The 15,483-nt window shown below is 41.8% G+C and overlaps 1 protein-coding gene across 1 annotated transcript in view; it reads left to right on the plus strand.

Annotated features, from left to right (window-relative positions):
* The window catches only part of agps (alkylglycerone phosphate synthase), a 29,013-nt gene extending 13,704 nt beyond the window's left edge, over window positions 1-15,309 (plus strand). Inside the window, exons 11-20 of the mRNA XM_005921456.3 lie at window positions 2,080-2,207; window positions 2,560-2,611; window positions 4,073-4,149; window positions 4,235-4,347; window positions 6,080-6,149; window positions 7,106-7,167; window positions 7,907-7,996; window positions 9,418-9,517; window positions 9,696-9,753; window positions 13,385-15,309. Of these exons, the coding sequence (XP_005921518.3) occupies window positions 2,080-2,207; window positions 2,560-2,611; window positions 4,073-4,149; window positions 4,235-4,347; window positions 6,080-6,149; window positions 7,106-7,167; window positions 7,907-7,996; window positions 9,418-9,517; window positions 9,696-9,753; window positions 13,385-13,506 (872 nt within the window). The 3' untranslated portion in view covers window positions 13,507-15,309. The remainder of the gene's footprint in view (window positions 1-2,079; window positions 2,208-2,559; window positions 2,612-4,072; window positions 4,150-4,234; window positions 4,348-6,079; window positions 6,150-7,105; window positions 7,168-7,906; window positions 7,997-9,417; window positions 9,518-9,695; window positions 9,754-13,384) is intronic.
* Window positions 15,310-15,483: the final 174 nt, after the last annotated feature.

Below are 15,483 nucleotides of genomic sequence, written 5' to 3' on the forward strand. Positions count from 1 at the left end.
TGGATATGAGTGTATAAAAGATAATCAATTACTGAAAGTGAAAATAATAGCAGTCTACTTGTAATACATAGCTAGATATTGCTTACTCATGTACTCACTCACATGGTACAAATATTTTGAATATTGAATAATCTAATATCACAGTAGCACATTTTTTCTAACATGCTTCATATCTTCAAAACCCAAGCTTAGAGAAGGAGCTTTTTTGCAATTAAGGTGAGTGAAATTGAAGATGCTCTTGCTTCTGTGGTTGCTACACTGAGCAGAGATAGGACAGGACCACACCTCAGTGGTAGAGCATGTTGTTCTGGGAGGCCTAACTCTTTTGCTAAGAGGTCACACCAGCACACAGTCTCATTAAAATTATCTACCTCCTCACCGAAAGAATCCCATCCTGGTGTCTGACAGTAGGCCACAACAACAGCAAAGCGCCACGCTAAAACCCTCAACTATGCTCTGCATGTTAAGTGGAACGCATCCATTTCATTAGAAATTACTGTGAAACCTCAGACTTCTTATTCTCTGCACAACAACGGGTCTGTGTATCTCTCTGACCTTGAAGTAACCTGAATGCAAAGTAGTTCTTCCCCCTTGCTACAGCCAGTGTAAACAATGATTGGAATGATCAATGCTAATCCTTTTCTCTTTTAAACTCCCCTCAACCATGCAGAAAATACGATATGAAACCAGCTAACGCTAACCTAATGTTGAGAGTTAAATGATTGATTTAAAGCAGTGGTTGCACAATGGTCAGTGGCTTTTTTGGTCAAAATATTTACTGCTAAAAACGCTCTTCATTGTGAATATTCCCTTTCCGCAAATACGTAGCCTTTAAGATGAGGTTAGTTTAATAGCAAGAGTTCCAGTAAAGTTAGCTTAAGCTGCACTCAGTATTTCATTGCATTGCATCTGTCCCGAGAGAGTTTTTCCAGCATTGCTGTTCTTATTGCCTCCATTTAGCCCTCACCCTGGCTCCTCCTACAGTCTTTCTTTCTCTCCTTCTCTAGATCCCCACCCCTCTCTCATTAAGTGGCTTCTCCTGCATGCTATCAGGAGGGGGGGGGGGAGAAAAAACCCTTCTTGGGGTGAGGCCCAATGCAGTCACGTTTTCCAGTGTGCCACTAGGGAGCAGCATGTGGCATACAGTGTCACATTAGAGGCCTCATTAACAACCATAACAGGCTGATGAAGCCTCCTGATGGACTGTGTTCATGGGGGATACATTTATAAATGAACGTGATCTATAATGATACAGAGTGCACAGGGTGCAAGAAAGCAATTTGGATCATAGCAATAAAATTCACAAACTAGCTCTAATAGCTGTTGTTCATTGTTGAGTGTGTGGAGAAAGTGTAAAAATGGCAATTACGTGTTGTGCAAACCCATCAGATATTCTCTTTTGTTGAAATAGTCCAAAACCCTTAAAATGTTTGTACAGTTCACTTTGAGAATAGATGTTTTTAAACTGTGCTTGTGTTCTTGTAGAAAAAGCAATGTTTTAATTTTTTTTCACTGATTGTAGTTTTCATTTTTCATCTGATAACAAAAGAAAGCATTTTGATTAGCCACATCTTTTTCAGAAAAGTCATCTGAAAGCAAGTGCTCAAAGATTGAGCTTAATTCAATTTTTTTTTATGAGAAGAGATGGCAAACATCCTTTGCTACCCATAGTTTACTTTCAAATAAACATTGGGTATATTTGAACCAAGTGGTGTGAGGATTTCAGCAGCAGCAGCAGGTAATTGTTGAAAGCTTCCAGGTCATGAGGTCAGCCACAGGTTTCCTTCTACCTTGTGTGCGTGTTGCTGTTGTTGGTCTTGGTGCCTTTGATATACCCCTGCTTTACTTCCTGGTGTTCTTAAGCTGATAAATCTCAGTTATCCCCCAGTGTGTGGTAGAAAACCAGATCTGCTAAGTGAAATGTGAGACAAAGGTCACCAGAACAACCCCTGGGACATGTACCAGAGCCCTGTAAAACAGTCTTGAGTTCCACTTAAAGCAGGTTAGGTCATATAAACTCTGGGAACTGATGTACGTACTTTTGTTCTGCTCAAAATCTCTCACTGTGATTTTCCACAGGAACCCTGGGCGTGGTTACTGAGGTTACAATGAAGATTCGTCCCATGCCGGAGTACCAAAAATACGGCTCTGTGGTGTTCCCTAATTTCGAGATGGGAGTTGCCTGTCTTCGAGAGGTTGCCAGACAGGTAACAGGTTAATCTCCCCTTCAGCATGTTGTACTCTGTTGCTTCATAAAGCCATGTCTCAACATGAGATGGAGGCTAGAAAGTTACTGTGTTTGAGGTATGCACAAAATAAGCACTTTCAGGTCTTCGTTTTACCTCCTTTAAAGCTAACCTGGCAGAAGAAAGCAGGGAAAAACTGATTTATAGACCAACTTGCAAAGGCATCTGACGTCGTCAGACCTCATTTGGCCTGAAGTGCTGTCTCAGAGAGTCTGTATACTGTACATTTAGGACAAATAACCAAAAGCTATAAAGTCAAAGCTCTTTATTGTTGTTCATTCGACTAATTCGGGCCAACTTCTTTTCCCTGCAGAGGTGTGCTCCAGCTTCTATACGACTCATGGATAATGAACAATTTAAATTTGGTAAGTTTTATTTGGAGTTCACATTTAAGCCCATCCCAGTTATCACCTCTTTATGTGTCTATATGACTTTCATTTAATCTACAAATTCTCAACATTAGCTTTTCCCGTTACAAGTAGGACTTAATTTGGCTAGATTTTTATTTTTTGTTTTTCCAGGCCCCAATAAAACCTTTGGCTTTGATCAGAGAGCTTTGCAACATGAGCCACATGATGTGGTTTAATCATTTCTTTAGTTTCTCCCATTTTATTTTGTTTGGTGTTCCACCTAACCATGAACGGCACTTGTGCAGCAGTCAATGATGTCACAACGGTCCATGCCACTGAATCGTTAAATTGATTATTATTTTTGCAACCGAATATCTGCGCGCACACACACACAAACACACAGTTTGAAGCACGATGAAAAATAAACCCGACCAGAATTAAGTCATTATTGCACTGAAGTTTTATGATGTTGTTTCTTCGGGTCCAGTGGAATGCATCTGGCATTCCCAGAGATCGCTGCAAAGTTTCCCAGTCTCGTGGGATCTCATTATCTTCCCTGTATTTCCACTTTTCACAGAGTAGGCACTTCCTAGCCTTACACAGGGAAGACAAAGTGACCAGGATCTTTTTTTCTTTTTCTTTTTCTTTTGGGAGGGGGGATAAAAACTAAAACTCATGGCACTATGATGCATTCATGGATTTAGTAACTTGTCCTTACTTTTTAATAATGATTACTGTGGAGAAAGTTTGTGTACTGTATAAAAGGGTTGGGGTTTTTTTTTTTAGTTTGAGACTACACAAACAATTTAGCTCTACCTGTATTAATATATAAAAATAAGGATTTTGTATAAAGGAAAGATAATATAAACATATGAACATATCATTTTTGTTCATTGTATTAGCAATTTTTTCTCTCTGGATTTTGAGTATTTAATTAACGAGTATGATGGCTGTGAGGGACCTTAAGACCCACAATCACAGTTTGGAATGGAAACAATTAGGACACTAAGTGATGAAGAGACTTGAGCATAGGGGGAAATAAATGAACTGTTAAGTCTCGGCGACATCACCCATGACTTCCCTGCTGTGATTGATAACCATCCCATTGGCCCCAGCCCCTCATTTTCCCTTGTCCACAGGCGCTTTTGTGCGTCCGATCAGGAATAAATCAAAAAGGGTGGCTGAGGAAGACGGATATCACTGTGTCAACCCCACTTCCCTTCGGAAACTCTCTGATTTATAGTCGCTGTCGCTCGCAGCCACTGGCCAGTTGTGAAGTTATTCAAATGTTACCATTTATTTCTTCTTCTTTTGTTTGCAATTCCAAATATATCAGAGTTGCTTTGCTCTCTCAGAACACTGGAGGATGCAAGCAGAAGCAGAGTTTGCCCAATTTGTGGGAAATTTTTGTTTTATTTACCTTAGGGCTTCTTTTAGGTGAATTAACTGAACTGATTTTAATCTGATATTTAACAGGTCATGCCCTGAAGCCTCAAGTATCTTCAATTTTCACTTCCTTTTTGGACGGGTTGAAGAAATTTTACATCACCAAGGTAAAAAATAACCAGGGGTGAACACTGTAAGGTTCTTGCTGCAGGTGTTTTACATGAAAAATGAGCCTACCTCTTTAATTCTCAGTTCAAAGGGTTTGACCCCAACCGCCTGTGTGTGGCCACCCTGCTGTTTGAGGGAGACCGCGAGAAGGTCCTGCAGCATGAAAAGCAGGTTTATGACATCGCTGCAAAATTTGGGTGAGTAGTGGCTGCTGAGTTTGGTATTTTTACATCTTTCTTCTATATCTCTATATTGTTGGATCATTTAAAGATCAGAAAGGTTAGAAATGTGCCATAAGGTGAGGCTTTATACACAGTGGTGGCGCTGCTTTCAAGCAGCCTTGGAGTAGCAGTGATAAGAATTGAGAAGCACAGTTACACACTTAAGATTTGTTCTTCGACTCAGTAGCTTGTCTCGATGTGGATTGATGGATCACCTCTGGATGTCCTCCTGTCAGGCTAGCTTTAATGTTAAAGTAGGTGTGAGGTGGGCAGAGATAGTAGGGCACAGCTCCCCTTAGGACAGCACAGGGCCACAAGACACAGCTGGGGAGTGTTTGGCTCTTGTGATTGATCATGAAACACATCAATAAGGACTTTCTTGGAAATCTGTTACCAGCCAGAGAGGAAACCTCCTTCATCCAGAACCATTTTTAAGCCCTCAAAAAAGAATATTCAGTTCATTTGCCATCTGTGTAATTGTTATGAAAATAATTACTTTTATTTATTGGTGAATTGTAATTGGTAAACGGTAAAAGGTTTTTGGAAACCTAATATGAATATATCTGTGTAGAAATCTCATATAAACATTTCTCATCTATAACTAACTCCAAATAATCCTGATGCACAGTTTCCTCAGACATTTTTGTCTGTTCCCATTATTTTGCACAGCCACATAAGAACACAAAACCTCGGTCCTAATTTACTCAGATCCAAAATCTTCCACACACAACAAAAGAAAGAAAGAAAGCTTTAAAGTTCAAAGATGGATTTTTATTTAAACTGGACATTTAAAAAACTGCAGAAACATATGAATGGATAAAGATATCAACCTTTCATCTCAGGTAGACCACAAATGTGATATGTTTGGTCTGAAAACTGGCTGCAAGGATTTGTACAAGATTTGCACCATCATGAGTCATGACATAGCCAATGCATAAATGTGTTAGTCATTCATTAAAGTGGTTGTGGCAGTAACCTTTACGTTTGCAGATATTTCACATCTATGTGAAGCGTTTGTAAATCTATAGATCTCAAGTGTTCATACAGTTGCTACCAAAACTGACTCTGGATTTTTAATTTTTTTTTTTAGTTAAGAGAAGCAATAAAAAAGTCCAGTGTTTCATTGTAATTAATATCTTGTGCAAGGCATTCCCTGTTTTGCCAAATGTTTGATCAGTATTTGATTGTACATGCCATACATTATATTCATTAAGTCTTATTTGACACCATTGTAGCATTTCATGTTTGCTTCTATTTTAGGATCTTGCTGAGGTTCAAACAATGGTTTTGTGATAGAAAGGGGTTAAGCCATACCAGCCAAAACCTGTCAGATGCAACATAGTCTTAATAATTGCATTATTTTCATTAAATGGCCATCACCCATCAGCTCAAGTGCCGGTGATGGATTGCTTAGGTGTGGTGAGGAACGTTTCCTGCAGTGATGGGAAACAGGAAGAAGGGTGAAAATCAATATAGTGATTTTCTAATGAGCTTGGCCTGATTAGTTTGGATGGTAGATGAAAATGTGATTACCCACCGCAGGTGATAGATGTGTGGCTGACCTATGGCGATGCAAGGAGCATAGCGCCATTGATCTGTACATTGTTGCACTGACAGCCTCCAAGACAGCGGTTGTGAGAGGGAGCAGCCGGAGCAACAAAGCTGAAGAAAAGATCTGTTAAATATTAACCCTGATGTCTCCTCGCAGGGGCCTGGCAGCTGGAGAGGACAATGGGCAGAGGGGCTACATGTTGACCTTTGTCATCGCTTACCTCCGGGTGGGTCACTTCTCTGGCTTTTTCCCTGCCTGAGCTGATGGGCAGGTGGGGCAGGCAGGGAGATTGCAATTTGACAGCGGAGAGGATAGCGAGCAGCAATGAAAGCAGCGGAATATGACCTCGGGAGGGCTTTGATTTGATCTGGTCGCAGTTGTTGTCAAGGCATTGAACAGCAGTAGAAGAGCACAGTAAATGCAGACAGAATGACAATAGAAAGTTGACTCAGGTCATCCCTGTTAGAAACCTTTCTGATAATCATCAACAAGCAGGGTGTTTAAATATACTTAAGCAGGTCATCAACAGCTTTCTGCTTTTTATTTTATTTTATTTTTTTTATCTCAGTTGTCAAAAGTCCTCAGTGGCTCCATATTGTAGATGTTTACACATTCGCCCAACAAGCAATAATCCCGATTTCAATCCCAGGAGGAGCCACAAACCCTTTTGGGGTTGCATCGGAAAGGGCATCCAGAATTTAAAGCCCTTTTCAATAAAGCAACAGCTTCTATTTAAAAATGCCTTTTTGCAACACAGGTCTGAAAATGTCTCGTTGAGATGTCTACTAGTACTACTAGTTATTTATGTAGTCATTCTTTATATTCTAGTTTTATGATAGTGGTTTGTTCTGTTGAATGTAAGCCGGTGGTAAAACATCACAAAAAAGCCCAAGATAATGTCTTTGTTTTATCGGTACAGAGAAGAGAAGCTGCTTTCATTTCTCTTTTTTTCCTTTAAAAAAGAAAGTTGTGCTTTGCCTTTAAAAAAAAAAAAAAAAAAAAAAAATTGATCGAATGTCATCCAGCTCATAAAAATAAGAAGCTGTGATTTCAAAATAAGATCACAAGCTTGGAGGATTTCTGCATATGCTTGATTTGCAGGGTTACCACAGTTCTCATAAAATGTGCTGAATCACATTAACATATCAGCCTGCTTATATATGTGCATTTCATTCCAACCAGGACTTGGGAATGGACTACTATGTGATTGGCGAGTCCTTTGAAACCTCTGTGCCTTGGGACAGGTAAATACATTGATTCACTCGCCTCCTGCAGAGTCTGCCCTGAGCGTCCTAATCCTGTTTTTCCCTTCCTTTCGTTTATTTCTCCTTGCCTCTGTCTTTCACATTCACCTTCATGCCTGCCTTCTCCCCTCATTAAATGACCCTGCGTTGGTGGAGCTTTTCCTCCTCAGCATACAAACGTACCACTACTGACATACTCACACACCCACACACATACATAGAGGGGAGAGGTGTGTGAGTGTCCTCTGTATGTGTACCATGTACTATGAGTCACAGGCTCATCTCACACCCATGTACTGTGATCTGCATTTTCTACATGTTTTCATTGTCCTGCTTTCTCACACAACAAACAGGAGCACATGCAGGCTCCTTGTTGTGTAACATGCCTGATGGGGAGAGACCAAGAGATCAGGCAGTGAGGCGAGCATATGTGCCTGGCTCATTACCCAGCCTCCTCCCCATCCTCCACACTCCACGCACGACTGCAGATGCTTAGGACTGGCGGCCATTTCCACACCAGTGGGAATCTCTCCCACAATGGTCTTCATGTTAGTCAGTCTGGTCTCTACCTCCTGCCTGGTCTCTTGCCTTTCTTTAATGTTTTTGGTCTGTCTTTCTTTTATTATTTATATTTTTGCAGTGCTTGGTTTTAAATACACATTGTTGTCATGTTTTAAACACACAAATATCAGCTTAAACTCCTATTAATTTTCTTGTCTTTTCTTTCTTTTTTTTTTAGGGTTTTGGACATTTGCAGAAATGTAAAAGCGCGCATTGTGCGAGAGTGTAAAGACAAAGGAGTTCAGTTTCCACCATTATCCACATGCAGGTAATATTTAAAAACAGTTTCCAAAAGACTGAGCCTGTACAAGCGCTCTGCCAGTCTCCTCACCATATTTTAATGTTTAACACTAGTGCAGAAACGACACCTACAGTATAGATTTCATATTGTTCTTCCCATGAAAAGAACACAACAATGCACTGTGTGTTCTAATTTGTCCAAAGGCTATTAAAAATATGACACTCTCAATCAGGTCACACATATGTAACGAGCTCAGGTAACTTATTAAACAAGCAGGGCAGTGTAGTTTTTAGCAAATGATACTCAAGGATTAAATGGTTTTCTTGTTGGATGCTATTTTAAACTGAGGAATAAGGTGTAGTTGTTTGTCACAGTTTGTAACAGTTTTTGAATTGTTTAAATTTTACAAATATAAATGCTTCTGAAAAAAATAATAAACATCATGCTGTGATAAAATATCATCACATCAATCCTTTAAATGACATTTATACACAAATAATCAAGAGCATTCCCCAAATGAAATATTTTGAAGAAGTCGGTCCAAATTAGAAACAAATGAAAAGCAAAGAAAAAATAGAATGACTATCAGTTGCTAACTTTTATTGTTTGACAGCAAATGGCATTCAATCCTAAAGATACATTTCAGTTATAACCTTGGAAGTACTGAGGTGCATACCAAGTGTGACCCCTGTTGAGTTTGCAAGAGCCACGGAGACAATGCGGTCGGACGTTGTGACAGACAGACGGCGAGCTGGTTGAGGAGCACCAGGCTGCTGCTCACAGATTGCGGACAGATTAGGCCTCAGCCTGATTATGCTACAGCCATTCATTTCCCGGCTGCAGTCTGTCACATGATTGATTTGTCCATTTAACCTCCAGAACAGTGAGTGTGCCAGGTGATGGGCCATGTCAAATGAACAAGGGCCCAGCACCCTGCTCCTCCAGAGGGAGCAAGGCCAGAGAGAGAACATGTAAACGGGAAAAGCAGCATTATATTCTCAACACAAAGGTTGTTACACAATATGTTCGAAAACCTGAGCGTAAGCTGCATTTAGTGGTGTGGGGAAAACACAAATATTATGATGTCAGTTGAATCACCCTGCCTGCATCATACCTGAGGAGTAAATGTGGCTCAGATGATTCAGTAAAAGGATTTGATCGCCATTTATTATGTGATAATGTTGTGTTATTAAAGGCGACAGTGCTTCCACGCTGCCTCCGCTTTCTGCTAACCATGAATGGAATTGAGGTCAGAGGTTCGCTGGGGAAAACCAAACCTCCCACTGCACTTTGTTTTCCGATTCCAATAGAAAAGAATCATTTATTGTATGTAAAATGTCAAAAAACTCCTCCTTCACATGCATGTAAATTGGATTTTCTGAGAGACGGTGGAAAGAGAAAGATTAAGGTTTTTTCCGCTCGTTTGAACGCGTTTCTTTTTCGTACAGGGTGACTCAGACGTATGATGCCGGTGCCTGTGTCTACTTTTACTTTGCCTTCAACTACAGAGGACTCAGTGATCCAGTGCATGTGTATGAACAAGTGGAGGTAGATCCAGTTTTATTTTTCTGCACATTATGCCAAAAACTGTTAAATAAAATTAGAGCAAATTGCATCTGATGTGATAACATGTTGAAACGCCAACACCCATCAGAACAGATGTCAGAATATAACATTATATAATGTATAAACTGAGTGTTGTTTTGTTTTTTTCCCCTCCTCACAGCATGCAGCTAGAGAGGAGATCCTTGCCAATGGAGGGAGCTTGTCACATCACCATGGAGGTACCCAGAGCTGAGAATTTTGTGCTTAAAATGTAGAGCCTGTTTTCACAAACTGCAGAAAGCAAGTGCATATAAATCACCAAAAAAGCACAGTGATGTTATATTTGGAGATTCTCTTATGTTTCAGTTGGCCAGGAAAAAAAAAAAAAGTTTTGTACTGAATTGCGATGACAGCATGGCGAGCCTACCCGGCGTGCTCTTCCACGCTGGCAGCCAGTCGTGCTGTAAATGTGCATTTGGTCGTGGATCTTTCATCGCTTCCTTCACATTTCCAAAATCTGTTCCCACAGCTCAGATGAATGACTCTGACTCGGCTATTTGTTCATTTCAGCAGTGACCAAATGAAACGTGAGCAGGGGAGGGCGGCGAAACAACTCTCCTGGCCCCATCAGGGCTAACCGAAACGGCTGCCTTATCTATATTGCCATCCGCCTCGCTGTTTTCATACATCACTTGAGGCTATTCATCACACCTGTCAAAAACAGTATGTAGTGAATCAGCTGCGATATTAAATCACAATTTTTCCCGAAGGCGGGGACGGGTTCAAAATTAAAAGATTGCTAATAAAAAGGAGGCAGCGGGCCGGGGTAAATGATGCCGCCGTTATCGCCGGCTGTACACTGACCTCCAAACGGTGGCCCGGCCACCCCGAGCGGCACGGGGAGGTGACGCTGGGGAGAGGGGGGTGGGATATTGATGCAGCTACCGTGTGCGAGGCCCATTCTGTAATTGTGATTAATAACAGCGGGGCTCGCTATCTGGGTGCAGACAGGACGGTTTGTCTGCCCACAATCAGCGCTTGACAAATGGAGCTAGTTTCCCTGGGTTTTGTGTATCAAACAAAACAGATGTAGTCAAGGATGGTGAGGTGGGAGGCCAGTGGAGAAAATATACATTTTTGTGGCCCTGTATTTACAGCAGGTCAGCACGGTGCTGCGTGGGCATACGAAAGGGAATCTCTGCATGCAGAGCGCTTCGACCCCTTTCACTACAGGACGTAATACTCACCTAACAGCACTGTGTGTCAGCTGCTGTCCAGGGGAAAACCATTTTTCATGAAAAAGGAGTCAGTTTTAACAACCTGGCTTTAAAAAACCCCAAAACAAACATGTTAAATGTTTAAATATTGGCCAGTGCTTAAAGACAGAACACCAGGAGAAATGTCCTCTTTAACTAGGTCACCAGTGTCGCAGCAGTGAAGAGTTGTCGGAACATCCATCACCAGGAGAATCATCCATCTATCAACCCTGCACCGCAACTCCTCAACCAATACTCCAGCTTGGTCATATCAGAGGAATGCATGGCCACTGCCTTACCCTGTCTGTCATGTCCTGACCCCCATTTGTTAGAGAAACCCCAGGAGAGCGAGAGCGGGGTGTGGAAGCGGATGAGCCTCAACCCAGCTTCTCTCTTCTTCTCCAAATGAAGGCCATTCGAGGGTGCCCAGCGTCTTCACCTCACCTTGCGGCTTTCTTTTTCTTTTCTTTTTTTTTTTGCGGAGATTCTCTCTCACCTGCTCCCCACACTGCACTTCCACTCAGGTCACTGCTCTCAGGAGGTAAAAAGAATGACCTGATTTGGTGAAGTTCCGCGTTTGCCATTCGCCCTGAACTTCCCCGGGCTTTTCCACATGGGAGAAATGTCAGTTGTTTGATTTTTGAGAAGGAGGAGGGGCTTTTCTAAAATAGCTACCTGCACTTCTTTGCATGTCTCAGCTGCACACACCAAGCCTGGTGAGATTGATTGCAATAGCAAGCAAAAAAGAGAGAATATGACAAGATAGATGTGTAAATTATCACAGTGATGGAGGCAATGATGCAGTCCCAGCACCTTCTGTTTTCTCTCCTATTCCTGAGAGGAGGGTGGGATGGAGGTGGAACGAGGGGAAAGAAGTGGGGAGGAGGTGGTGGTGGTAGAGAGCTTGGTACTTTCTTAGTTATTGGGTAGCAGCTGATTGGTCCCCTTGTCCCCATCTGGAGGTTTGTGTGGTATCAGAGTCTCCAGTGACCCCGCTGTCTGCCCTGTTTTGTCAGGAGACGGGCCTCACTAGCCTCATGGCTTATCCCCATCTGGGTTTCCTGGCCAAACTCTGATAACATAGCGTTGTAACATGTCAGGGTGGCCCCTTTTTCTCATCTTGCCCTGGGAGCACGGGGGGGTAGAGGCTGGAGAGAATCGTGTGGATTGGGAAGGGAAGGCATGTGAAGACACGTTTTTGGGTTTTTTGGGGGGTTTTTCGTTTAGTTTTTTTTCCTTTTGGCCTTTATAATCTTATCTAAACTGATTACACTGCTGGTTTCACATGTTTACACAGAGAGCAGCACCTGTTCTGAGCTGCTCTGTTCTCAAGTCTATCTTTTTTTTGCGTGGGTGGGTTGTAGATATCGAGTATTTCTTTTAAAGTGACACGACGTCAAAAGTTAAAATTTACTTACTTCCTCTTTGCTGGACTGTTATTAAAAGACGACTTTTTCCAAGAATGAAGCAGCTTTCCTTTCCCGGATTTTTAGTTATTAGTATCACACTCTGATAATGACTACTTGCTCTTTTTGAACTGATTTTGCAGGGATTAAAGCTAAAACAGTGACCGAAATGATCATTCTCACTGCTTCCCAAATCCCACATTATCCCCCCCAAAAAGTTGCACTGATAGAAAACAGAGAGAAGGTGAAAGCTTCTCATGTATCATTTATTATTTAAGTACTTGGTTAGGCCATAAAAGGCAAAGTTAAACTTGAAATTAGATAAATTTTCGTGACTGTGCCGAAAAACATTTGACATGAACCTAAATCTACATATTTGGGGTTTCTTGGGTCTACTTGAGTAAGTCAGTGTTGTTAGTCCCCAGTAGCACCACTCTTTTCCTCCTATTATTGCCAAATACAAAAATATAAATTACTGCTTTAATTTGGTTACATTTGCTGTTAAATTCTTCTGTTTGAAAAGTTGCCGGCTCCACTCTGCGGGACCCTGTCAGGTCCAAATGCTTTGGAGAATGTCGAACTGGACAGCTGGTAAAGTAATGGGCGCTCTCACTGGGCTTCATGCCGAAGGCAGTCTCACTCCTCAGGTTGGGGGGTTTGGACGACAACGATGAGAGGCCGCGAGGAGCGGCTGAAAGCCAAACTCCCGCTGACAGAGTGCCATTGTGTTGGTGCTCCACGGCTGGCTGTGGCACCCTAATGATGATCGGGCCAGTGTTGGGGCATAGAGTGACGTTCGGGACAACGGAGCACAACACCCTCGCGGGTCAGCTGGAGGAGTGTGGCCGTTGGCACAATGAGACAGAAAACGCTCCTGTGACTCTGGGGGGGGGGGATTGGAGGGGAGCGGTGGCTCAAAAAGTGAGGGAGCCGGGGACGGCCCGCTCCAGCCGCCAGCCGGCCCCTCCTCTGGGAACACACAGAGCCTAATGAGTTTGATAGTCTGCTGAGCTCCATAAATCATGCCATGCAAAACATTTCTCCTCTCTGAATAAAAGCATTTATCACCCTCTGTTTATTCACTCACTCTCACAAGATTGATTGGCTCCCAGCAGCCTGCTGAGCAATCAGCCGTGCCGATTCCTCTATTTCTCCCCCTCAGTCGTCTTCCTTGGTTTTTTTATTTATTTCTCTCCTCTGTCATTCAGTGGGGAAACTTCGGAAGGAGTGGATGAGAGAGACCATCTCCAGCGTCGGCATGGGGATGCTCAAGTCTGTCAAGGACTACGTGGACCCAAATAACATCTTCGGCAACAGAAACCTCCTCTAATTAAACAATTCTGTCCATCTTTAGCTAACCTTTTTGTTTTGTTTTGTTTTCTGAAAGCATCTTGTGCATTTTTGATTAATAGATACTAAATGTGATTTCAAAACGGACACAGATCTTTGTCATCTACATCAAAAGTGTCATCCGGTGCCATTTAACGATTCACCCAGGCTTTTTCTTGCTTTGACTTTGTATTGCACTTAATCTGCTGTAACAATCATTGTCGTCCATGTTGAAGCTCATTTTTACTCGTGTCACGGTCTCATCCTCCTAAGCCACAACTGTGATGCAACAAAAACCTTCATTTTTCATCACATTTTCTTTTGTTAAACTGCTAAAAATCCTTGCCAACATTAGCAGAAACAATTTGTCTACATGATCCTGTCTTGTGTGTGAGTGTGAGAGTGTGTGTGTGTATGAGTGTATGTAATTGAGTGATTGGCATTTCTTTAGTGGTAACTTTCAGCTCAATGCGCTTTCTGAAGCTCTGTGCCTTTCTAAAGCTTTTGTCTGCCTACCCTTCTACTACACGTGTGTACATTGAAGTCCCTTTGTGAAGGTCATCCGTGTCTTCTGTTCATCTTTTCATGCCCTCCTGCCTTCTGTTGTACTGACCAATTGCCAAGAGACTTGTTTCTTGTGTATGCGTGTGTGTGTGTACCACTGGTGATGAACTTTTTCGAGTTAAATGGGACCTATTATGTTCATATCTAGCCCCACCTTTCTATTCTTGGACTCTGCTCGAGTAGCTTGGCACGATTCACAGGTCACAATAATCGTTATTTATCTTCTGCTGGACCTTTGCATATCTCATCTCAGCTAGCCCTCTTCTAATTGGCTGCCAGTCACAAACAGTAGTGTTCAGCAGCAGGTGGGTGGGGTTGATGTTATGGCAACATTAACTACAATAATAAAACCATAATAGAAAATGATGAAAAAACATAATGGGTCCCCTCGAGTCTTTGTTCTGCACAACCAAAATTTCCCCACCCTTAGATGAACAGTATGAGGATAAAGACTGATGATTGCCAGTGTGTTTAGCGTTTGCACTGAAGGCATCAACCTTGCATGGTTTGTTGAGAGAGTGGGGGGAGGGGAAAAAAGCCATTTCCATTATGACCACGTTTGCAGTGTAGGGCCTCTGGATTCTGGTGCTCACGTTGTACCAAAGACTCAACTCATCAGATCATGCGAGCATACTGTACATGTGTTTAATGTTATGGCAACTTACTGCAAAGTTAAACTGCATTTTTTTATTAGCATATGCAAAGATAACCATCTGAAGAGCTCTAAAATGTAAATATGTGTGACTGTTACACCTGCTAAAACTTTGTATTAAAACACAAGTCCATGTTTCATTTTTTTTTTTTTCTTCCTGCCATGTAGTTGGATCATTTGTGTTCACCCCAAAATTCTTCAGCTCGTCAAACAGTTGAATAGTGTATTGTATGAAAGGTTTTTTGGATCGGACCCTGTAATGTACTACATTTTGATACTGGACTTTTTGCTCTCATGTTGAAGTAAGGTCTACCTTTCCATTGTTAACTATGTGTCATGTTTTCCAGGATCCCTGTGTGCTTTAAGGTCAAAAGAAATCCCCCAAAAGTAAAAAGATTTGTTCAGGACCCCGCCCCCAAACTCTTATCTGACCTTCTACCCTCTTGTGTCAAAAATATGCGAGAGCTTGTTTTTGAATGTTATGGCTGTACCCTTTTTGGTCAATTTTTCCACTTCTCTTAACAACATAGTAACTTCTAAGTATGTTTTTGTCAATGCTGTTTGTGCAATAAATTAAAGTAAAACTTCCCAGTTGTGAATTCTTTATTATTTTCTTTGGCTTTTTGTATGCACTCCACATTGTTGCGAGAGCAGAAAACTTTTTCCTCATACATCATCTTAAATTTAGCCCTTCAGTTCTTGTCTTTATTTATACTGTCAGGCTGTTAGGAAGGTCAACGAGAGCCTGAGAGCAGCTTTTTT

Source organism: Haplochromis burtoni, unplaced genomic scaffold (assembly GCF_018398535.1).
Source record: "Haplochromis burtoni strain Fernald_Lab_line unplaced genomic scaffold, NCSU_Asbu1 Contig_48, whole genome shotgun sequence".
Classification (NCBI taxonomy): Eukaryota; Metazoa; Chordata; class Actinopteri; order Cichliformes; family Cichlidae; genus Haplochromis; species Haplochromis burtoni.